This window comes from Pseudophryne corroboree, chromosome 2 (assembly GCF_028390025.1).
Source record: "Pseudophryne corroboree isolate aPseCor3 chromosome 2, aPseCor3.hap2, whole genome shotgun sequence".
Lineage (NCBI taxonomy): Eukaryota > Metazoa > Chordata > Amphibia > Anura > Myobatrachidae > Pseudophryne > Pseudophryne corroboree.
Window position 1 is genome coordinate 354,603,550 of NC_086445.1, and position 24,403 is coordinate 354,627,952.

Below are 24,403 nucleotides of genomic sequence, written 5' to 3' on the forward strand. Positions count from 1 at the left end.
ACGGTGTTTGAGACGCCTGGACAGGTATTAACTGTTTTTCCGGTTGTCTCATGTCGCCAACAGTCTTTTGTAAAGTGCTGACGCTATCACGTAATTCCTTCCATACGACCATCCAGTCAGGTGTCGACTCCCTAGGGGGTGACATCACTATTACAGGCAATTGCTCCGCCTCCATACCATTTTCCTCCTCATACATGTCGACACAACGTACCGACACACAGCACACACACAGGGGATGCTCTGATAGAGGACAGGACCCCACTAGCCCTTTGGGGAGACAGAGGGAGAGTTTGCCAGCACACACCAGAGCGCGATATATAGATATATATATATATATATATATATATATATATACACAGGGATAACCTTATATAAGTGTTTTTCCCTTATATAGCTGCTGTATTATTAATCTGCCAAATTTAGTGCCCCCCCTCTCTTGTTTTACCCTGTTTCTGTAGTGCAGGACTGCAGGGGAGAGTCAGGGAGCTTCCCTCCAACGGAGCTGTGAGGGAAAATGGCGCTTGTGTGCTGAGGAGATAGGCTGCCGAGAAGGGGGCGGAGCCTTTCTCCCGCTTTTTTAAGGAAAAACTGGCAGGGGTTAAATGCATCCATATAGCCCAGGAGCTATATGTGATGTATTTTTAGCCATCTAAGGTGTTTTTATTGCGTCTCAGGGCGCCCCCCCCCCCAGCGCCCTGCACCCTCAGTGACCGGAGTGTGAAGTGTGCTGAGAGCAATGGCGCACAGCTGCGGTGCTGTGCGCTACCTTATTGAAGACAGGACGTCTTCTGCCGCCGATTTCCCGGACCTCTTCAGTCTTCTGGCTCTGTAAGGGGGCCGGCGGCGCGGCTCTGGGACCCATCCATGGCTGGGCCTGTGATCGTCCCTCTGGAGCTAATGTCCAGTAGCCTAAGAAGCCCAATCCACTCTGCACGCAGGTGAGTTCGCTTCTTCTCCCCTTAGTCCCTCGGTGCAGTGAGCCTGTTGCCAGCAGGTCTCACTGAAAATAAAAAACCTAAAACTAAACTTTTCACTAAGCAGCTCAGGAGAGCCACCTAGTGTGCACCCTTCTCGTTCGGGCACAAAAATCTAACTGAGGCTTGGAGGAGGGTCATAGGGGGAGGAGCCAGTGCACACCAGGTAGTCCTAAAGCTTTTACTTTTGTGCCCAGTCTCCTGCGGAGCCGCTATTCCCCATGGTCCTTACGGAGTCCCCAGCATCCACTTAGGACGTTAGAGAAACATACTGCAAAAACAACATACATACCTTGCCAGCTTTATTGGTGTAGGTAATATTAAGCTGCAAACCCATCTTGGCCAATATGCAAGCTACCCCAGAAGTTGTATTAACCCTATAATCCCCGGGTTTAGGTGTTTGGGGGTTTACAGGTGCAGTGGTTGGTGTAGCAGTGGTTGGTGGAACAGGTGGTCCGGAGGTTGGACTAGTATCCTCACTGCATAAAGAAACTATAAAGAAATGAAAAGTCAAAATTAACACGCATATGTTCTATAGTTAAAAACGTGCCATATTGCTTTTTTAAAAACTCCAATGTAAAACCTAGATTGCCCACATATTGGAAGTAATCTACAACAGAAAGTTAATGACACTAGATTAGATAATAGCATAATCAAAAAGCAGGTGCTCATCACATGATATTGCCTATGACTCAAACACAACCTTTTTCAGTCTCAAACCCTTGTTGTAATTGGTATTTAAAGATCACATTGATTTCTCCGTTGCAATTGCTTATTGCCCTTTCACACAAGAGTCTCTGACTCGGGGGTTATTCCTGGGACAAACCTGGATAAAATGCAGTGTGGAAGACATGACCTGGGTTACATTTAAAAGCGGACAAATGGCTGTGTATGAAGGGCAGACACGAGTGCAGTGTGAAGGAGAAGTCACAGGCCACGCGGTGAGAAAAGGAGTTTGAGCAGCTGTGACACTGCTTGAAACAAACAGTGACCTGGATTGGACCCGGGATTTAGGTGCGAAAGGGGTATTATTAGCATGCATTGAATGCACATTGGCATAAGGGATGATAGCAAAGATAACTGTCGGGTATAAAACCGTTTTGCCTTCTACAACTATATACAGAGTATTTCTCCTCACGCAACACAAAAAAAAAAAAAAAAAAAAAAAAAAGGACTGTTCCTTCGAGCAATTATAGGAACAAGAATGTTTTGCACTTAAGAGCTAAAATACAGAAGACAAATGAATATTCTGCTTTATATCAAATATAGTCATTGGCAGTTTCACCTGCTACAGGGAAAGCTTAGTCTGAAAATTCAGTAAGAAATAATTTAAGTTATCAGCAAATATCTGGTTTCCCTTTCATCTGCTCTATGCCATGTTTTGTTTTTTCCTCAGTATCAGTACGCATGCAAGGGCATATCTCAAACTCTTGGAAAGTCATGAACCCAAAATGTTGTATTACAAGACAATTAGGACATGTGAATAAGATTAAAGAGGGGGTGGGTGGGTCTTGGGAGGAGATAAAAGGTATTCTGCACGCATCCCAACAACATTTACACATATTAATCAGCACATAAGTCATGCCCTTGAGCCACCTAACCTTACCCTAACACATCCCTTTTGAATGAAACACCAACCACTTGGATGCAATTTCTAAACCCTCTAGAACTCAGTGAATCAGGACAGTTGGGAGGTATGGATTATGGAAACGTTCTAAATATGGTAAGTAGATGATGCCCAGCTGCGCACATAAAGTACTGGGGAGTTACAGTAGTGCTCACTGTGCAAGTTTTTCCTCACAACTCTATGAGGTGAAAGAGAAGACTTACAATGCCAGTTGTCACGATGTGCTGTTCTTGAAAGACAATGTCCCAACACATACAACTAAATTCCTGCTAGGGGAAAGTTTGCTAACAGGATGCTTTGTTTCAGTAAAAGTAGATAGTCATACCGTTTAAACTGAAGGTTTTGTTGTTCAGATATGCTTCCAATGAAACATTATAAAATGTCACATTTACATTTCCCATTGTGACTTGATGCGGATTTGAACACTTGTAAAGATAGTTGATATTAGCGGCTATTGCCGTTTTCGTTGATGACACTTCCTTAGTTCCTGAAAAGCAAAGAAAATCAATGATATAAAACATTCTTATAAAAAGACAAATGTAAAAGAAATCGCCATAAACTCACCATTCTCAACTGCATTAGGGAAAGTAGCTTTATCTGAAAGATTGTAAGTAAACACTAGTTCATCAACTTGATACTGTGTCTTAGACTTGGTGAAATTCATGCTTAGCAAGTGGCCATTTCCAAACTTGATGACCAGAAGTGGTGCAGTTGTGTTCTCTTTGCCACAGGTGCTTGTTGGATCTGTGGCTGCATTTTCAGGTAACAAAATCAAAGCTGTAACCTGGAATATAAACAAACACACTATTAAACACAAGTGGCAGATTGTTTTTCGAAACTGTAAGATTATAGGGTTCGTAACTCGCTGTAGCTAAATGCAAAGCGTTTTATAGGTGTTGACCATTTTTTGGATAACACCCTTTTTTATATAACACCCTTTTTATATCTTTGCTCTATTTTCTATCACAGACACTCAGATTTTTTTACTCACTGTAAAATCTATGCCTTGAAGTCCATCTGGGGGATACTCCATTACCCCAGGGTATATAGTGTGGGCTTTGGAGACTGGCACTAAAACAGTTAAAAGCTGGCTCCTTCCCCCTATATAACCCTTCCCCCTCCAACAGTACCACAATCTACATAAAGCAACGGCGCACGGAGAAAGACAAAAAGAAAATGAATAGCTGTTAAGTAAAATTGCCTCCAACAGCAAAAGGCAAACTGGCAATAAACCAGAGAAGTCAGGTAAGGAGCTCAGCGTCACCCAGATGGACTGGCAATAGACCAGACAAGTCAGGGAAGGAGCTCAGCGCCACCCAGACGGACTTTGAGGAATGCACTTCACGTTGAGTTGCAAATATAATTTCCTCTTGCATACATCTGAGCTGCACTACCTGAGCTGCACTACCTGCACATCTGAGCTGCACTACCTGAGCCACTTGTGTGGGTTGTAGGGAGGTCATAAAGGCACGTGGAGGCCACACACACTACTGAGCCTCATTTTGACTTGTTTTAAGGACATTACATCAAAGTTGGATCAGCCTGTAGTGTTTTTCCACTTTAATTTTGAGGGTGACTCCAAATCCAGACCTCCATGGGTTAATAAATTTGATTTCCATTGAAAATTTTTGTGCGATTTTGTTGTCAGCACATTCAACTATGTAAAGAACAAAGTATTTAATAAGAATATTTCATTCAGATCTAGGATGTGTTATTTTAGTGTTCCCTTTATTTTTTTGAGTAGTGTATATTATATATATATATATATATATAAAATGGCCCGACCTGACAGCGCTTTTAATGATAATAATCAACACCAATTTTGCTGTGCCCCCCCCGTTTAGCACCCTGTTACTTGTCACAGAAGTGGAGGTCAGGGCCAGCGTCTCATGCAGCTTCACTGTGGAGATAAAATGGCGCTGATTAGAGCTGGGAGGACCAAGCCCCGCCCCCGTAATGGCGCGCTTATGTCACGCTATTTTTTTATACTGGCGGGGGTAGTATACAGTGCCCCTGCACTGTATGTACTTTTGCCAGGCTGATTTCAGGTCTTATTGCTACCCAGGGAGGAGCCAGTTCACACCCATTTCAAGTCTTAAAGTGCCCATGTCTCCTGCGGATCCAGTCTATACCCCATGGTCCTTTTGGAGTCCCCAGCATCCTCTAGGACGAAGGAGAAACAAAATGATTACTCAGAAGTAGGAAGAGTAGAGACTGCCTGCATAAGAACAGTTGTTTAGCAGCAATCTTGAGGAAGAGGGGTGGCACAAAAAAAATAAAAAAAATAAGAATTTACTCACCGGTAATTCTATTTCTCGTAGTCCGTAGTGGATGCTGGGAACTCCGTAAGGACCATGGGGAATAGCGGGCTCCGAAGGAGGCTGGGCACTCTAGAAAGATTTATGACTACCTGGTGTGCACTGGCTCCTCCCACTATGACCCTCCTCCAAGCCTCAGTTAGGACACTGTGCCCGGACGAGCTGACATAATAAGGAAGGATTTTGAATCCCGGGTAAGACTCATACCAGCCACACCAATCACACCGTACAACTCGTGATACTATATCCAGTTTGACAGTATGAAAACAACTGAGCCTCTCAACAGATGGCTCAACAATAACCCTTTAGTTAGCAATAACTATTTACAAGTATTGCAGACAATCCGCACTTGGGATGGGCGCCCAGCATCCACTACGGACTACGAGAAATAGAATTACCGGTGAGTAAATTCTTATTTTCTCTGACGTCCTAGTGGATGCTGGGAACTCCGTAAGGACCATGGGGATTATACCAAAGCTCCCAAACGGGCGGGAGAGTGCGGATGACTCTGCAGCACCGAATGAGAGAACTCCAGGTCCTCCTCAGCCAGGGTATCAAATTTGTAGAATTTTGCAAACGTGTTTGCCCCTGACCAAGTAGCTGCTCGGCAAAGTTGTAAAGCCGAGACCCCTCGGGCAGCCGCCCAAGATGAGCCCACCTTCCTTGTGGAATGGGCATTTACAGATTTTGGCTGTGGCAGGCCTGCCACAGAATGTGCAAGCTGAATTGTACTACAAATCCAGCGAGCAATAGTCTGCTTAGAAGCAGGAGCACCCAGCTTGTTGGGTGCATACAGGATAAACAGCGAGTCAGATTTTCTGACTCCAGCCGTCCTGGAAACATATTTTCAGGGCCCTGACAACGTCTAGCAACTTGGAGTCCTCCAAATGCCTAGTAGCCGCAGGCACCACAATAGGCTGGTTCAGGTGAAACGCTGACACCACCTTAGGGAGAAACTGGGGACGAGTCCTCAATTCTGCCCTATCCATATGGAAAATCAGATAAGGGCTTTTACATGATAAAGCCGCCAATTCTGACACTCGCCTGGCTGAAGCCAAGGCCAATAACATGACCACTTTCCACGTGAGATATTTCAGATCCACGGTTTTTAGTGGCTCAAACCAATGTGATTTTAAGAAACTCAACACCTTGAGATCCCAAGGTGCCACAGGAGGCACAAACGGGGGCTGAATATGCAGCACTCCTTTCACAAATGTCTGAACTTCAGGTACTGAAGCTAGTTCTTTTTGAAAGAAAATCGACAGAGCCGAGATCTGTACTTTAATGGAGCCTAGTTTTAGGCCCATATTCACTCCTGCTTGCAGGAAATGCAGAAATCGACCTAGTTGAAATTCCTCTGTTGGGGCCTTTTCGGCCTCGCACCATGCAACATATTTCCGCCATATGCGGTGATAATGATTTGCCGTAACATCTTTCCTGGCTTTAATAAGCGTAGGAATGACTTCTTCCGGAATACCCTTTTCCTTCAGGATCCAGCGTTCAACCGCCATGCCGTCAAACGCAGCCGCGGTAAGTCTTGGAACAGACAGGGCCCCTGCTGTAGCAGGTCTTGTCTGAGCGGCAGAGGCCACGGGTCCTCTGAGATCATCTCTTGAAGTTCCGGGTACCACGCTCGTCTTGGCCAATCCGGAACCACGAGAATTGTGTTTACTCCTCGCTTTCTTATTATTCTCAATACCTTTGGTATGAGAGGCAGAGGAGGGAACACATAAACCGACTGGTACACCCACGGTGTCACTAGAGCGTCCACAGCTATCGCCTGAGGGTCCCTTGACCCGGCGCAATATCTTTTTAACTTTTTGTTGAGGCGGGACGCCATCATGTCCACCTGTGGTTTTTCCCAACGGTGTACCAGCATCTGGAAGACTTCTGGATGAAGTCCCCACTCTCCCGGGTGGAGGTCGTGTCTGCTGAGGAAGTCTGCTTCCCAGTTGTCCACTCCCGGAATGAACACTGCTGACAGTGCTAGTACATGATTCTCCGCCCATCGGAGAATTCTTGTGGCTTCTGCCATTGCCATTCTGCTTCTTGTGCCGCCCTGTCGATTTACATGGGCGACTGCCGTGATGTTGTCTGACTGGATCAGCACCGGCTGGTGTAGGAGCAGGGATTTTGCTTGACTTAGGGCATTGTAAATGGCCCTTAGTTCCAGAATATTTATGTGAAGGGAAGTCTCCTGACTCGACCATAGTCCTTGGAAGTTTCTTCCCCGTGTGACTGCCCCCCAGCCTCGAAGGCTGGCATCCGTGGTCACCAGGACCCAGTCCTGTATGCCGAACCTGCGGCCCTCTAGAAGATGGGCACTCTGCAGCCACCACAGTAGAGACACCCTGGTTCTTGGAGACAGGGTTATTAAGCGATGCATCTGAAGATGCGATCCGGACCATTTGTCCAACAGGTCCCACTGAAAGATTCTGGCATGGAACCTGCCGAAGGGAATTGCTTCGTAAGAAGCTACCATCTTTCCCAGGACCCGCGTGCAGTGATGCACCGATACCTGTTTTGGTTTCAGGAGGTCTCTGACTAGAGATGACAACTCCCTGGCTTTCTCCTCCGGGAGAAACACTTTTTTCTGGACTGTATCCAGAATCATACCCAGGAACAGTAGACGTGTCGTCGGAACCAGCTGTGACTTTGGGATATTTAGAATCCAGCCGTGCTGGTGCAGCACTTCCTGAGATAGTGCTACTCCCACCAACAACTGTTCCTTGGACCTCGCCTTTATTAGGAGATCGTCCAAGTACGGGATAATTAAAACTCCCTTTTTTCGAAGGAGTATCATCATTTCCGCCATAACCTTGGTAAATACCCTCGGTGCCGTGGACAGTCCAAACGGCAGCGTCTGGAATTGGTAATGGCAATCCTGTACCACAAATCTGAGGTACTCCTGGTGAGGATGATAAATGGGGACATGCAAGTAAGCATCCTTGATGTCCAGGGATACCATGTAATCCCCCTCGTCCAGGCTTGCAATAACCGCCCTGAGCGATTCCATCTTGAACTTGAATTTTTTTATGTATGTGTTCAAGGATTTCAAATTTAAAATGGGTCCCACCGAACCGTCCGGTTTCGGCACCACAAATAGTGTGGAATAGTAACCCCGGCCTTGTTGAAGTAGGGGTACCTTGATTATCACCTGCTGGGAATACAGCTTGTGAATTGCCGCTAGCACCGCCTCCCTGTCTGAGGGAGCAATCGGCAAGGCAGATTTTAGGAACCGGTGGGGTGGAGACGCCTCGAATTCCAGTTTGTACCCCTGAGATACTATTTGAAGGATCCAGGGATCCACCTGTGAGCGAGCCCACTGATCGCTGAAATTCTTGAGGCGGCCCCCCACCGTACCTGGCTCCGCCTGTGGAGCCCCACCGTCATGCGGCGGACTTGGAAGAAGAAGCGGGGGAGGACTTTTGCTCCTGGGAACCTGCTGTTTGTTGCAGCCTTTTTCCGCTACCTCTGCCTCTGGACAGAAAAGGCCCGCTTTTTCCACGCTTGTTTTTCTGGGTCCGAAAGGACTGAACCTGATAAAACGGCGCCTTCTTAGGTTGTGAGGGGACATGGGGTAAAAATGCTGACTTCCCAGACGTTGCTGTGGAAACTAGGTCAGAGAGACCATCCCCAAATAATTCCTCACCCTTATAAGGCAAAACTTCCATGTGCCTTTTAGAATCTGCATCTCCTGTCCACTGGCGAGTCCATAAGCCTCTCCTAGCAGAAATGGACAATGCACTTACTTTAGATGCCAGCCGGCAGATTTCCCTCTGTGCACCTCTCATATATAAGACTGAGTCTTTGATATGGTCTATGGTTAGCAGGATCGTGTCTCTGTCTAGTGTGTCAATATTTTCTGACAGTTTATCTGACCACGCAGCGGCAGCACTGCACATCCATGCTGACGCAATAGCTGGCCTAAGTATAATGCCCGAGTGTGTGTATACAGACTTCAGGATCGCCTCCTGCTTTCTATCAGCAGGTTCCTTGAGGGCGGCCGTATCCGGAGACGGTAGTGCCACCTTTTTAGACAAACGTGTGAGCGCTTTATCCACCCTAGGAGGTGTTTCCCAACGTGACCTATCCTCTGGCGGGAAAGGGAACGCCATTAGTACCTTCGTAGGAATTACCAATTTTTTATCAGGGAAAGCCCACGCTTCTTCACACACTTCATTTAATTCATCTGATGGGGGAAAAACTACGGGTAGTTTTTTCTCCCCAAACATAATACCCTTTTTAGTGGTACCTGTATTTATATCAGAAATGTGTAACACCTCTTTCATTGCCTCAATCATGCAGTGAATGGCCTTAGTGGGCATCAGGTTAGACTCATCTTCGTCGACACTGGTGTCAGTATCAGTGTCGACATCTGCGTCTGCGATCTGAGGTAGCGGGCGTTTCAGAGCCCCTGATGACCTTTGAGACGCCTGGACAGGCACGAGCTGAGAAGTCGGCTGTCCCACATTTGGCATGTCGTCAAATTTCTTATGTAAGGAGTCTATACGTGCACTCATTTCTTTCCATAAGCTCATCCAACTCAGGTGTCTGCCCCGCAGGGGGTGACATCCCTTCTAAAGGCATCTGCTCCGTCTCCACATCATTATCCTGATCAAACATGTCGACACAGCCGTACCGACACACCGCACACACACAGGGAATGCTCTAACAGAGGACAGGACCCACAAAAGCCCTTTGGGGGGACAGAGTGAGAGTATGCCAGCACACACCAGAGCGCTATATAATGCAGGGACTAACTGAGTTATGTACCCTATAGCTGCTTTTTCTATATAAATGTATACTGCGCCTAAATTTAGTGCCCCTCCTCTCTTTTTTACCCTTTTCTGTAGTGTAGACTGCAGGGGAGAGCCAGGGAGCTTCCTTCCAGCGGAGCTGTGAGGGAAAAATGGCGCCAGTGTGCTGAAGGAGATAGCTCCGCCCCTTTTCCGCAGACTATTCTCCCGCTTTTTCCTATATTCTGGCAGGGGTATTTTCCACATATATAGCCTCTGGGGCTATATATTGTGGTATTTTTGCCAGCCAAGGTGTTATTATTGCTTCTCAGGGCGCCCCCCCCCCAGCGCCCTGCACCCTCAGTGACCGGAGTGTGAAGTGTGTGTGAGGAGCAATGGCGCACAGCTGCAGTGCTGTGCGCTACCTTGGTGAAGACTGATGTCTTCTGCCACCGATTTTCCGGACCTCTTCTTGCATCTGGCTCTGTAAGGGGGACGGCGGCGCGGCTTCGGGACCGAACACCAAGGCTGGGCCTGCGGTCGATCCCTCTGGAGCTAATGGTGTCCAGTAGCCTAAGAAGCCCAAGCTGGCTGCAAGCAGGCAGGTTTGCTTCTTCTCCCCTTAGTCCCTCGCTGCAGTGAGCCTGTTGCCAGCAGGTCTCACTGAAAATAAAAAAACCCAATTTCTATACTTTCTTTCTAAAGGCTCAGGAGAGCCCCTAATGTGCATCCAACCTCGGCCGGGCACAAAATCTAACTGAGGCTTGGAGGAGTGCCCAGCCTCCTTCGGAGCCCGCTATTCCCCATGGTCCTTACGGAGTTCCCAGCATCCACTAGGACGTCAGAGAAATAAAAAAACATTTTGGGACAGGACTCCACAATGTAACCCCTGGACACAATTCCACTCATCCAACGGATCCTTGCAGATTTTAAACCAAATATCCTGAAACCTGAGTAAACAGGCCCCCACCACCTGAGGGTGGGTCAGGGCCCTCAGGCCATCATGCAGATTGTCCTGCAGCCTTGGCGGCAGGACAATGGGTTCCAAGGGTACCATGAACTGAAGAGCAACCTAGATGGGAAAATCTAGTCAGACTTCGGAAGGACTAAAAAGTTTCCCTTACCCTTGGGCCTGATGAAAACAGGAAGTCACCCTCAAAAGGGACTGCCTTCAAAGTGTGTTTGGACTCAGTATCAGCCTTCCAGGTCCTAAGCAGGCCACCTGGTCAGGAAGAGGAACCGGACAAAAACCTATTGCAGGACATCACTAAAATGGCACTAAAAGTGGAGATAATAATCATGGAAGACTTTAATCTTTCTGATGTTAACTGGGAGGTGTCTGTTGCTAGTTCCACTAGCAGTATGGACATTTTGAATTCCTTGCAGGGAGCATCCCTGCACCAATTGGTGAGTGAGCCTACTCAGAAAGATGCAATATTAGACTTAATACTTACAATGGAGACAGATTATCTGATGTAAAAGTGGGTGAAAATAAGAATTTACTTACCGATAATTCTATTTCTCGGAGTCCGTAGTGGATGCTGGGGTTCCTGAAAGGACCATGGGGAATAGCGGCTCCGCAGGAGACAGGGCACAAAAAGTAAAGCTTTAGGATCAGGTGGTGTGCACTGGCTCCTCCCCCTATGACCCTCCTCCAAGCCTCAGTTAGGTACTGTGCCCGGACGAGCGTACACAATAAGGAAGGATTTATGAATCCCGGGTAAGACTCATACCAGCCACACCAATCACACTGTACAACCTGTGATCTGAACCCAGTTAACAGTATGATAACAGCGGAGCCTCTGAAAGGATGGCTCACAACAATAATAACCCGATTTTTGTAACTATGTACAAGTAATGCAGATAATCCGCACTTGGGATGGGCGCCCAGCATCCACTACGGACTCCGAGAAATAGAATTATCGGTAAGTAAATTCTTATTTTCTCTATCGTCCTAGTGGATGCTGGGGTTCCTGAAAGGACCATGGGGATTATACCAAAGCTCCCAAACGGGCGGGAGAGTGCGGATGACTCTGCAGCACCGAATGAGAGAACTCCAGGTCCTCCTTAGCCAGGGTATCAAATTTGTAGGATTTTACAAACGTGTTTGCCCCTGACTAAATAGCCGCTCGGCAAAGTTGTAAAGCCGAGACCCCTCGGGCAGCCGCCCAAGATGAGCCCACCTTCCTTGTGGAATGGGCATTTACATATTTTGGCTGTGGCAGGCCTGCCACAGAATGTGCAAGCTGAATTGTATTACACATCCAACTAGCAAAAGTCTGCTTAAAAGCAAGAGCACCCAGTTTGTTGGGTGCATACAGGATAACAGCAAGTCAGTTTTCCTGACTCCAGCCGTCCTGGAACCTATATTTTCAGGGCCCTGACCACATCTAGCAACTTGGAGTCCTCCAAGTCCCTAGTAGGCGCAAGACACCACAATAAGCTGGTTCAGGTGAAACACTGACACCACCTTAGGGAGAGAACTGGGGACGAGTCCGCAGCTCTGCCCTGTCCGAATGGACAAACAGATATGGGCTTTTTTGAGAAAAAAACCACCAATGTGAGATGCTTCAAATCCACAGATTTGACTGGTTTTAAACCAATGTGTTTTGAGGAATCCCAGAACTACGTTGAGATCCCACAGTGCCACTGGAGGCACAAAAGGGGGTTGTATATGCAATACTCCCTTGACAAACTTCTGGACTTCAGGAACTGAAGCCAATTCTTTCTGGAAGAAAAATCGTCAGGGCCGAAATTTGAACCTTAATGGACCCCAATTTGAGGCCCATAGACACTCCTGTTTGCAAGAAATGCAGGAATCGACCGAGTTGAAATTTCTTCGTGGGGCCTTCCTGGCCTCACACCACGCAACATATTTTCGCCACATGTGGTGATAATGTTGTGCGGTCACCTCCTTTCTGGCTTTGACCAGGGTAGGAATGACCTCTTCCTGAATGCCTTTTCCCTTAGGATCCGGCGTTCCACCGCCATGCCGTCAAACGCAGCTGCGGTAAGTCTTGGAACAGACATGGTACTTGCTGAAACAAGTCCCTTCTTAGCGGCAGAGGCCATAAGTCCTCTGTGAGCATCTCTTGAAGTTCCGGGTACCAAGTCCTTCTTGGCCAATCCGGAGCCATGAGTATAGTTCTTACTCCTCTACGTCTTATAATTCTCAGTACCTTAGGTATGAAAAGCAGAGGATGGAACACATACACCGACTGGTACACCCACGGTGTTACCAGAACGTCCACAGCTATTGCCTGAGGGTCTCTTAACCTGGCGCAATACCTGTCCCGTTTTTTGTTCAGACGGGACGCCATCATGTCCACCTTTGGTAATTCCCAACGGTTTACAATTATGTGGAAAACTTCCCAATGAAGTTCCCACTCTGCCGGGTGGAGGTCGTGCCTACTGAGGAAGTCTGCTTCCCAGTTTCCATTCCCGGAATGAAACACTGCTGACAGTGCTATCACATGATTTTCCGCCCAGCGAAAAGTCCTTGCAGTTTTTGCCACTGCCCTCCTGCTTCTTGTGCCGCCCTGTCTATTTACGTGGGCGACTGCCGTGATGTTTTATCCCACTGGATCAATACCGGCTGACCTTGAAGCAGAGGTCTTGCTAAGCTTAGAGCATTATAAATTTACCCTTAGCTATATTTATGTGGAGAAAAATCTCCAGACTTGATCACACTCCCTGGAAATTTTTTCCTTGTGTGACTGCTCCCCAGCCTCTCGGGCTGGCCTCCGTGGTCACCAACATCCAAAACTGAATGCCGAATCTGCGGCCCTCTAGAAGATGAGCACTCTGTAACCACCACAGGAGAGACACCCTTGTCCTTGGATATAGGGTTATCCGCTGATGCATCTGAAGATGCGATCCGGACCATTTGTCCAGCAGATCCCACTGAAAAGTTCTTGCATGAAATCTGCCGACTGGAATTGCTTCGAAGGAAGTCACCATTTTTTTACCATGGCCCTTGTGCAATGATGCACTGATTTTAGGAGGTTCCTGACTAGCTCGGATAACTCCCTGGCTTTCTCTTCCGGGAGAAACACCTTTTTCTGGACTGTGTCCAGAATCATCCCTAAGCACAGGAGACTTGTTGTCGGGATCAGCTGCGATTTTGGAATATTTAGAATCCACCCCTGCTGTTGTAACAGTATCCGAGATAGTGCTACTCCGACCTCCAACTGTTCCCTGGACTTTGCCCTTATCAGGAGATCGTCCAAGTAAGGGATAATTAAGACGCCTTTTCTTCGAAGAAGAACCATCATTTCGGCCATTACCTTGGTAAAGACCCGGGGTGCCGTAGACAATCCAAACGGCAGCGTCTGAAACTGATAGTGACAGTTCTGTACCACGAACCTGAGGTACCCTTAGTGATAAGGGCAAATTTGGGACATGGAGGTAAGCATCCCTGATGTCTCGGGACACCAGATAGTCCCCTTCTTCCCGGTTCGTTATCACTGCTCTGAGTGACTCCATCTTGATTTGAACCTTTGTAAGTGTTCAAATTTTTTTAGATTTAGAATAGGTCTCACCTAGCCTTCTGGCTTCAGTACCACAATATAGTGTGGAATAATACCCCTTTTCTTGTTGTAGGAGGGGTAATTTAATTATCACCTGCTGGGAATACAGCTCGTGAATTTTTTCCCATACTGCCTCCTTGTCGGAGGGAGACCTTGGTAAAGCAGACTTCAGGAGCCTGCGCAGGGGAAACGTCTCGACATTCCAAACTGTACCCCTGGGATACTACTTGTAGGATCCAGGGGTCCTGTACGGTCTCAGCGTCATGCTGAGAGCTTGTCAGAAGCGGTGGAACGCTTCTGTTCCTGGGAATGGGCTGCCTGCTGCAGTCTTCTTCCCTTTCCTCTATCCCTGGGCAGATATGACTCTTATAGGGACGAAAGGACTGAAGCTGAAAAGACGGTGTCTTTTTCTGCAGAGATGTGACTTAGGGTAAAAACGGTGGATTTTCCAGCAGTTGCCGTGGCCACCAGGTCCGATGGACCGACCCCAAATAACTCCTCTTCCTTTATACGGCAATACACCTTTGTGCCGTTTGGAATCTGCATCACCTGACCACTGTCGTGTCCATAAACATCTTCTGGCAGATATGGACATCGCACTTACTCTTGATGCCAGAGTGCAAATATCCCTCTGTGCATCTCGCATATATAGAAATACATCCTTTAAATGCTCTATAGTCAATAAAATACTGTCCCTGTCAAGGGTATCAATATTTTTAGTCAGGGAATCCGACCAAGCCACCCCAGCTCTGCACATCCAGGCTGAGGCGATCGCTGGTCGCAGTATAACACCAGTATGTGTGTATATACTTTTTATGATATTTTTCCAGCCTCCTGTCAGCTGGCTCCTTGAGGACGGCCCTATCTATAGACGGTACCGCCACTTGTTCTGATAAGCGTGTGAGCGCCTTATCCACCCTAAGGGGTGTTTCCCAACGCGCCCTAACTTCTGGCGGGAAAGGGTATACCGCCCATATTTTCTATCGGGGGGAACCCACGCATCATCACACACTTCATTTAATTTATCTGATTCAGGAAAAACTACGGTAGTTTTTTCACATCCCACATAATACCCTCTTTTGTGGTACTTGTAGTATCAGAAATATGTAACACCTCCATTCATTGCCCTTAACGTGTGGCCCTAATAAGGAATACGTTTGTTTATTCACCGTCGACACTGGATTCAGTGTCCCTGTCTGTGTCTGTGTCGACCGACTAAAGTAAACGGGCGTTTTAAAACCCCTGACGGTGTTTTTGAGACGTCTGGACCGGTACTAATTGTTTGTCGGCCGTCTCATGTCGTCAACCGACCTTGGCGCGTGTTGACATTATCACGTAATTCCCTAAATAAGCCATCCATTCCGGTGTCGACTCCCTAGAGAGTGACATCACCATTACAGGCAATTGCTCCGCCTCCTCACCAACATCGTCCTCATACATGTCGACACACACGTACCGACACAGCACACACACACAGGAAATGCTCTGATAGAGGACAGGACCTACTAGCCCTTTGGAGAGACAGAGGGAGAGTTTGCCAGCACACACCAAAAACGCTATAATTATATAGGGACAACCTTATATAAGTGTTTTCCCTTATAGCATCTTTTTTATATATTTCTAACGCCAAATTAGTGCCCCCCCTCTCTGTTTTAACCCTGTTTCTGTAGTGCAGTGCAGGGGAGAGCCTGGGAGCCTTCCCTCCAGCCTTTCTGTGAGGGAAAATGGCGCTGTGTGCTGAGGAGATAGGCCCCGCCCCTTTTTCGGCGGCCTCGTCTCCCGCTCTTAACGGATTCTGGCAGGGGTTAAATATCTCCATATAGCCCCCGGAGGCTATATGTGAGGTATTTTTAGCCAAAAAAGGTTTTCATTTGCCTCCCAGGGCGCCCCCCTCCCAGCGCCCTGCACCCTCAGTGACTGCCGTGTGAAGTGTGCTGGGAGGAAAATGGCGCACAGCTGCAGTGCTGTGCGCTACCTTAAGAAGACTGAGGAGTCTTCTGCCGCCGATTCTGGACCTCTTCTCGTTTCAGCATCTGCAAGGGGGCCGGCGGCGAGGCTCCGGTGACCATCCAGGCTGTACCTGTGATCGTCCCTCTGGAGCTAATGTCCAGTAGCCAAGAAGCCAATCCATCCTGCACGCAGGTGAGTTCACTTCTTCTCCCCTAAGTCCCTCGTTGCAGTGATCCTGTTGCCAGCAGGACTCACTGTAAAATAAAAAACCTAAGCTAAACTTTTCTAAGCAGCTCTTTAGGAGAGCCACCTAGATTGCACCCTTCTCGGCCGGGCACAAAAATCTAACTGAGGCTTGGAGGAGGGTCATAGGGGGAGGAGCCAGTGCACACCACCTGATCCTAAAGCTTTACTTTTTGTGCCCTGTCTCCTGCGGAGCCGCTATTCCCCATGGTCCTTTCAGGAACCCCAGCATCCACTAGGACGATAGAGAAAACCTGGAATCCAGTGATCGTCAAGCAGGATGGTTCAGCATAAACAGAGACTGACTCATCCCACACAAAAACAAAAAGGTGTGAGATTTTAAGAAGGCTGATTTTGTAGGGATAGGAAAATGTGTAAGTGATTCTTTAGCAGAGTAGATGAACTTGGGAGTACAGGAGGGGTGGTAAACATTAAAAAGTGCAATATTAAAAGGCAACAGACCTTTGTATCAAAAAAGTGTTAGGAAAAACACAAGGTAAAAGGAAGCCAGTGTGATTTGCGAAAGAAGTGGCAAGTACTGTGAAAGCAAGAGAGATTCTATTAGGATATAAAAGCAGACATAAAATAGTGAACACAAAAGATATATCTTGTTAGACAGGACACCAAGAAGGTAATCAAATGTGCAAAGGCACAAGCTGAGGAGAAAATGTTTTTTTGTTTTGTTATGTAGATAAGCGAAAGGAGAAAAACAAAAAGGCGGAATAATAAAACACTGAAGACAGAATGGGAGTCTTGTTGAGTGAGACAATGTAATAATTATTTTTGCTCAGTATTCACAACTGAAATAGAGGGGAATGGGCCACAGTTAAGTTGCAAGGATATTCAGAAAAATTAAACAAGTACATTTACAAAAAAGGAGAAGGTCCAAACAAAACTTTCTTTCAAAGCTGAAAATGTATAAATCAATGGGGCCAGGTGGGATACATCCAAGGATACTAAAAACCAAGCTTAAAGGGGTGCTAGTAGCACCATTAACAGAATTATTCAACCAGTCACTAGCTACAGGAGTAATTCCAGAGGACTAGAAAAGAGCACACAGTCCCACTGCACAAAAGTGGAATCAGTAGTAGGGGAATTGATGGAAACACTCTTAAACGTTGTAGATTATCTCAGATCCAGCAATTTACAGGATCCCAAGCAGCATGGATTCACTGGGGGGGAGATCATGTCAAACAAACCTTATTGACTGTGTGACTAAAGTAATAAAGGGCTGTAGATCTAGCTTATCTAGACTTAAGTAAGGCTTTTGACACGGTCTCATATTGCAGACTGCTAAATAAACTTGAACTCTTGGGTTTGGATACTAAGATGGTTGAATGGGTAAGATCTTGGTTGCAGGATAGAAAAAAAAAAAAAAAAGAAGAGGGTTGTAGTAAATGGAGTGCATTCACATTAGGGAAATGTTACCAGTGGAGTACCCAAGGGATCTGTACTTGGACCAGTGCTTTTTAATATCTTTATTGGCGACATTGCAAATTGCATTAAAAAGGGAAAGTATACCTTTTTGCTGATGACACATAAGGTATGCAACAGGGTAGATACACCAGGAGGGGTACAACAAATGATTGAGGATCTAGGTAGACTAGAGGAATGGTCAAGAGGGTGGCAATTACAGTTTAATTAAAAAAAATATGCAAAATCATGCACTTGGGTCTCAAAAATCCAAAGGCTAAATATAGTATTAATGGCACTATAATGGAAACTACGGAGGAAAGTGATCTAGGAGTCACTATTTCAGGTGACTTAAAGGCAGGTAAGCAATGTAACAAAGCAATGAGGAAGGCTAGTCAGATGCTTGGTTGCATAGAGAGGAATCAGCAGCAGAATTAAAGTAATAATGCTACTGTATAGGTCATTGGTATGGCCTCATCTAGAATACTGTATTCAATTTTGGAGGTCATATCTTTAGAAGGATATTAAAAAACATTAAAGACTGTATAAAGGGCAACTAAAATGGTGCATGGCCTACATCACAAAACTTTCCTGGAAGAGACTAATAAATCTCAATATGTATGGTCTGGAGCAGAGAAGGGAAAGGGGAACATAATAGAAACTTTCAAATATATCAAGAGTTTTAACTAGAGATGAGCGGGTTCGTATGCAACGCCAGAATTAATGCCAGTTCAGTTTTATCCGGATTTTTCTTATTGGCTATCCAAAACACGCGACGTCCATGAGCCAATAAGATGCCGTTTTGAGAACAGAGTAAAACCGAACCCGCTCATCTCTAGTTTTAAACAAAAGTCCAAGAGGGAAACATTCTTCAAATGAAGAGAAGTATTAGAACAAGAGGACATACACTGAAACTGGAGGAAGGTAGGTTCAGGGGAAATTTAAGGAAAAATTAATTTACAGAAAGGGTAGTGGACAAGTGGCATAGCTTCCCATCAGATGTGGTAGAGCAATTTAAACATGATAGACTTAAGGATATCCTTACAAAGAAATAAGAATCAAATAAGGTTTGAGGCAAAAAAAAAAAAAAAGACTATATGGGCCAAGTGGTTCTTATTTGGCGTCAAAGTCTATGTTTCTACAAAGCCACAGAGAACATCTGGCGCTACTGCCAAAGATGAGATGCAAGACTGCACATAAACAGTGTCTAATAAGGCATCCCCTATATAAGCCAGAGCCTCCGTAATTTGATCAGCTAAAGAAATAGCCTCAAACGGATCATCTGACTGGGACTTGGAGACCATCTGGGACATCCAGGAATCAAGAGCTTTAATCACCCAGTCGTTAACCAGAATAGGGCGCAGTGAAATGCCAGATAACGAAAATAGCTTTAGCCTCGCTTATCCTATCCAAGGTATCTAAGTGTAATGGACTGAACCGTGGAATAACAGTTCTCGCTAAGCTAGCAATAAGGACGTCTTCCTTTGGTGGAGTCACCCAACGATTGGTGTCCTCCTCGGCAAAAATGCGCATGGTACGCAACGCGCATGCGCTAAGTACTTTCACACAAAACTTTGTAGATTTACACAAGCTCGAGCAACGTTTTTTCATTGCTCGAGTGATCGTAGTGTGATTGACAGGAAGTGGGTGTTTCTGGGCGGAAGCTGGCCGTTTTCAGGGAGTGTGCTAAAAAAACGCAGGAGTGGCTGGAGAAACGGGGGAGTGGCTGGCCGAACGCAGGGCATGTTTGGGACGTCAAACCAGGAACTAAACGGACTGAGGTGATCGCAGTCTAGGAGTAGGTCTGGAGCTACTCAGAAACTGCAGGGAATTATTTAGTAGCAGTTCTGCTAATCTTTCGTTCGATATTCTGCTAAGCTAAGAAACACTCCCAGAGGGCGGCGGCCTAGCGTTTGCAATGCTGCTAAAAGCAGCTAGCGAGCGAACAACTCGGAATGACCACCATCATCTTCTTGGATAGGGCAAACTTCTTTCCTGGGGAGACCCAAGCCTCTTGACGTATGTCAATTAAAAGGTCAGAATGAGGGAAAAAAAAAAAAAAAAGGAGGATTTTAATACCTACCGGTAAATCCTTTTCTCTTGGTCCGTAGAGGATGCTGGGGTAACCATAAGAACCATGGGGTATAGACGGGATCCGCAGGAGACATGGGCACTTTAAGTTTTTGAATGGGTGTAAACTGGCTCCTCCCTCTATGCCCCTTCTCCAGACTACAGTTTTAGGAACTGTGCCCAGGGAGACGGGCATTTAGAGGAAAGGAATTATTGTTAAACTAAAGGTGAGATACATACCACCTCACACCACAAACACACCGTACAACATGGCATTCAACAGAACTCCAGCCAACGGCCTGAACAATGTCAGCAAAAGAATGACTATAAAGTAACACAAACTGTGTATAACCAGAACTGCAGATACAGTACGCACTGGGATGGGCGCCCAGCATCCTCTACGGACTAAGAGAAAAGGATTTACTGGTAGGTATTAAAATCCTATTTTCTCATACGTCCTAGAGGATGCTGGGGTAACCATAAGAACCATGGGGTTACACAAAAGCTCTAGAACGGGCGGGAGAGTGCGGATGACTCTGCAGCACCGATTGACCAAACATGAGGTCCTCCTCGGCCAGGGTATCGAACTTTTAAAAAACTTTGCAAAAGTGTTTGAACCCGACCAAGTAGCTGCTCGGCATAGTTGTAAGGCCGAAACCCCCCGGGCAGCCGCCCAGGACGCGCCCACCTTCCTGGTAGAATGGACCTTCACCGATTTCGGTAACGGCAATCCAGCCGTAGAATGAGCCTGCTGAATCGTAGAACAGATCCAGCGTGCAATAGTCTGCTTAGAAGCAGGAGTCCCAATCTTGTTGGGATCATACAGGACAAAGAGCCTCCGTTTTCCTAATCTGTGCAGTCCTGGCGACATAAATTTTTAAAGCGCTGACCACAGAGAGACTTCGACTCCACTAAGGCGTCAGTAGCCACTGGCACCACAATAGGTTGGTTCATGTGGAACGACGAAACCACGTTCAGCAGAAACTGCTGACGAGTCCTCAACTCCGCTCTATCTTCATGGAAGATCAAATAAGGGCTCTTGTGAGACAAAGCCGCTAATTCAGATACCCGCCTTGCGGATGCCAAGGCCAACAGCATGACCACTTTCCAAATGACGAATTTCAATTGCACCTTTTGTAAAGGCTCAAACCAATGTGATTGAAGGAACTGCAACACCACATTAAGATCTCATGGTGCCACAAATGGAGGTTGGATGTGCAACACGCCTTTCACGAAAGTCTGAACCTCTGGAAGGGAGGCCAATTGTTTTTGAAAGAAAACCGATAAGGCCGAAATTTGTACTTTAACTGAGCCCAATTTCAACACCTGCCTGTAGAAAATGGAGAAAACGTCCCAACTGAAATTCTTCCGTAGGAACCTCCTTCGATTCACACCAAGACACATTTTCTCCAAATACGGTGGTAATGTTTGGACGTTACTCCCTTTCTAGCCTGCAGAAGTGTGGGAATGATTTCACTAGGAATACCCTTTCGGGTTAGGATCTGGCGTTCAACCGCCAAGCCGTCAAACGTAGCCACGGTAAGTCTTGATACACGCACGGCCCCTGTTGTAACAGGTCCTCGCGCAGAGGAAGAGGCCAGGGATCTCCTATGAGTAATTCCTGAAGATCTGGATACCAAGCCCTCCTTGGCCAGTCTGGGACAATGAGGATCGCCCGAATCGTCATTCTTCTTATGATCTTTAGGACTTTTGGAAGGAGAGGAAGTGGAGGGAGTACATACACCGACTGAAACACCCACGGTGTCACCAGTGCATCCACTGCTATTGCTTGAGGGTCTCTCGACCTGGAACAATCTCTCTGAAGCTTCTTGTTGAGACGAGATGCCATCATGTCTACTTGAGGAACTCCCCAACGACTTGCCACCTGTGCGAAGACTTCTTGGTGGAGGCCCCACTCTCCTGGATGGAGATCATGTCTGCTGAAAAAGTCTGCTTCCCAGTTGTCCACTCCCGGAATGAAGACCGCTGACAGAGCGCTTGTATGTCTTTCCGCCCAGCATAGAACCCTTGTGGCCTCTGCCATTGCCGCTCTGCTTTTTGTTCCGCTTTGGCAGTTTATGTACGCTACTGCTGTTATATTGTCTGAATGGATCAGTACGGGCAGATTGCGAAGCAGATGTTCCGCTTGAAGAAGGCCGTTGTAAATGGCTCTAAACTCCAGAACGTTTGTGTGTAGACAAGTTTCCAGGCTTGACCATCTTCCCTGGAAGTTTTCCCCCTGTGTGACTGCATGTGCAGGTGGGATCCGGACCACTTGTCCAACAGGTCCCACTGAAACACCCTGGCATGGAACCTGCCAAACAGGATGGCCTTGTAGGCCGCAACAATCTTTCCCAGTAAACGAGTGCATTGATGGACTGACACTCTTGCTGGTTTCAGAATTTTTCTGACCAGGTTCTGAATTTCCAGAGCCTTTTCCACTGGAAGAAATACTCTCTGTAATTCTGTGTCCAGAATCATTCCCAAAAACGACTGTCGCGTCGTCGGAATCAACTGTGATTTTGGCAAGTTTAGGAACCAACCGTGTTGTTGCAGAACTGCCATGGCGAGTGTAATGTTCTGCACTAGTTGGTCCCTGGACCTCGCCTTTATCAGGAGATTGTCCAAGTATGGGATAATCGTGACTCCTTGTTTGTGAAGGAGAACCATCAATTCCGCAGTCAATTTGGTGAAAATCCTCAGAGCCGTGGACAGACCAAACGGCAACGTCTGAAATTGGTAATGACAATTCTGAATTGCAAACCTCAGGTAAGTCTGATGCGGAGGATAAATGGGAACATGTAAGTAGGATTCTTTTATGTCCACCGACACCATAAAATCCCCTTCCTCCAGACTGGAGATCACTGCTCGGAGTGACTCCATCTTGAATTTGAATCTTCTTAGGTAGAAATTGAGGGAATTTAGGTTCAGGATTGGTCTGACCACGAACAGGCTCGAATAAAAGCCTTCTCCCTGTTGTGATGGGGGAACCTTGATGATGACCCGATTTTGACACAACTTTTGTATTGCGCCGCATATAGGGAGGCCAATCCTGGGCGTTTTTTTCAATCCCGGGATTCGGGATTGAAAAACTGTCAATCCCGGGATTCCCGGGATTGCAGTAGGGACCAGTGAAAGATGTAGGGAGCAGCGCTGGAGGGAGGGAGTAGGTAGCAGTGCGGGAGGTAGGGAGTGTGTAGGTAGCGGTGCGGGAGGTGGGGAGGGGGTAGGCATAGGCGTGCGCAGACACTGACTGCCGGGTGCCGCTCCGGACTCCCCTCCCCTCCCCCCCCCCCCGGCATTATAGTGTTCTCTCACCTCCCCTGTCCTGGATACAGACTGCTCACCTGGGCGGGGGGGGGGGGGGGGGGGGAGAAGAGTCTGTCAGTGTCTGGGCACACTTATGGGGGTAGGTAGCGGTGCGGGAGGGTGTAGGTAGTGGTGCGGAAGGGTTGGTAGCGGAGCGGGAGGGAGGGTGGGTGTAAGTAAAAACACTTACTATTAGGCGGGAGGCCGCGGCCGCCATGGACACACTGAACGCGGCGGCATTTCAAATGAAGCGCCGGCCAATCAGAGCTGGCGGACCGGCAGCCAATCAGGGAAGCTGCGGTAGCTTCCCTGATTGGCTGCCGGTCCGCCAGCTCTGATTGGCTGGCGGCCGGCGCTTCATTTGAATTGCCGCAGCGTTCAGCGTATCCATGGCTGCCGCGACCACCTGATAGTAAGTGTTATTACTTACACCCACCTGCCCTCCCGTGCCGCTTCCAACCCTCACGCACATGTGTACTGTAATCCTTTGAATCCCGGGATTGGAGGCTCCAATCCCGGGATTCAAATCCCGGCATTTTTGGGCCCAAATCCCGGGATCCCGCCGATCCCGGGATTGGCCTCCCTAGCCGCATACTACCTCCCTGTCTGGAAGAGAAGCTGGTAAGGTCGATTTGAAAAATCGGCGAGGGGGAACGTCTAGAAACTCCAGTTTGTACCCTTGGGACACTATTTCTAAAAACCATGGGTCCAGGGCCGAACGAATCCAGAACTGCAGAAGAGTTTGAGACGTGCCCCCACCGGTGCGGACTCCCGCAGAGGAGCCCCAGCGTCATGCGGTAGATTTGGCAGAAGCCGGGGAGGACTTCTGCTCCTGGGAACCTGCCGAAGCCGGTGATCTTTTACCCCTTCCCCTTCCTCTAGTAGCAAGGAAGGAGGAACCTCGGCCCTTTCTGTATTTATTGGCCCGAAAGGACTGCATCTTATAGTGGTGTGTCTTCTTTTGTTGTGAAGGACCGTAAAGCAAAAATGATGACTTACCCGCGGTAGCTGTAGATAGCAAATCTGCGAGACCTTCACCAAACAAGACACCACCTTTATATGGCAGAGATTCCATATTTTTCCTGGAATCAGCATTCCATTTGTGGATCCACAATGCTCGCCTAGCTGAGACTGCCATGGCATTGGCTTTTGATCCCAAAAGGCCAGTATCTCTCTCCGTTTCCTTTAGGTAGGCCGCTGCATCCCTGGTATGACCCAGTGTCAAAAGGAC

The 24,403-nt window shown here is 47.3% G+C and overlaps 1 protein-coding gene across 1 annotated transcript in view; it reads right to left on the reverse strand.

The window, feature by feature from the left end:
- The window catches only part of LAMP1 (lysosomal associated membrane protein 1), a 104,720-nt gene that overhangs the window by 25,291 nt on the left and 55,026 nt on the right, over positions 1 to 24,403 (reverse strand). The window contains exons 3-5 of the mRNA XM_063953118.1: positions 3,166 to 3,385; positions 2,927 to 3,088; positions 1,267 to 1,466 (exon numbers count right to left, since the gene is read on the reverse strand). Coding sequence (XP_063809188.1) covers positions 1,267 to 1,466; positions 2,927 to 3,088; positions 3,166 to 3,385 — 582 coding nt within the window. The remainder of the gene's footprint in view (positions 1 to 1,266; positions 1,467 to 2,926; positions 3,089 to 3,165; positions 3,386 to 24,403) is intronic.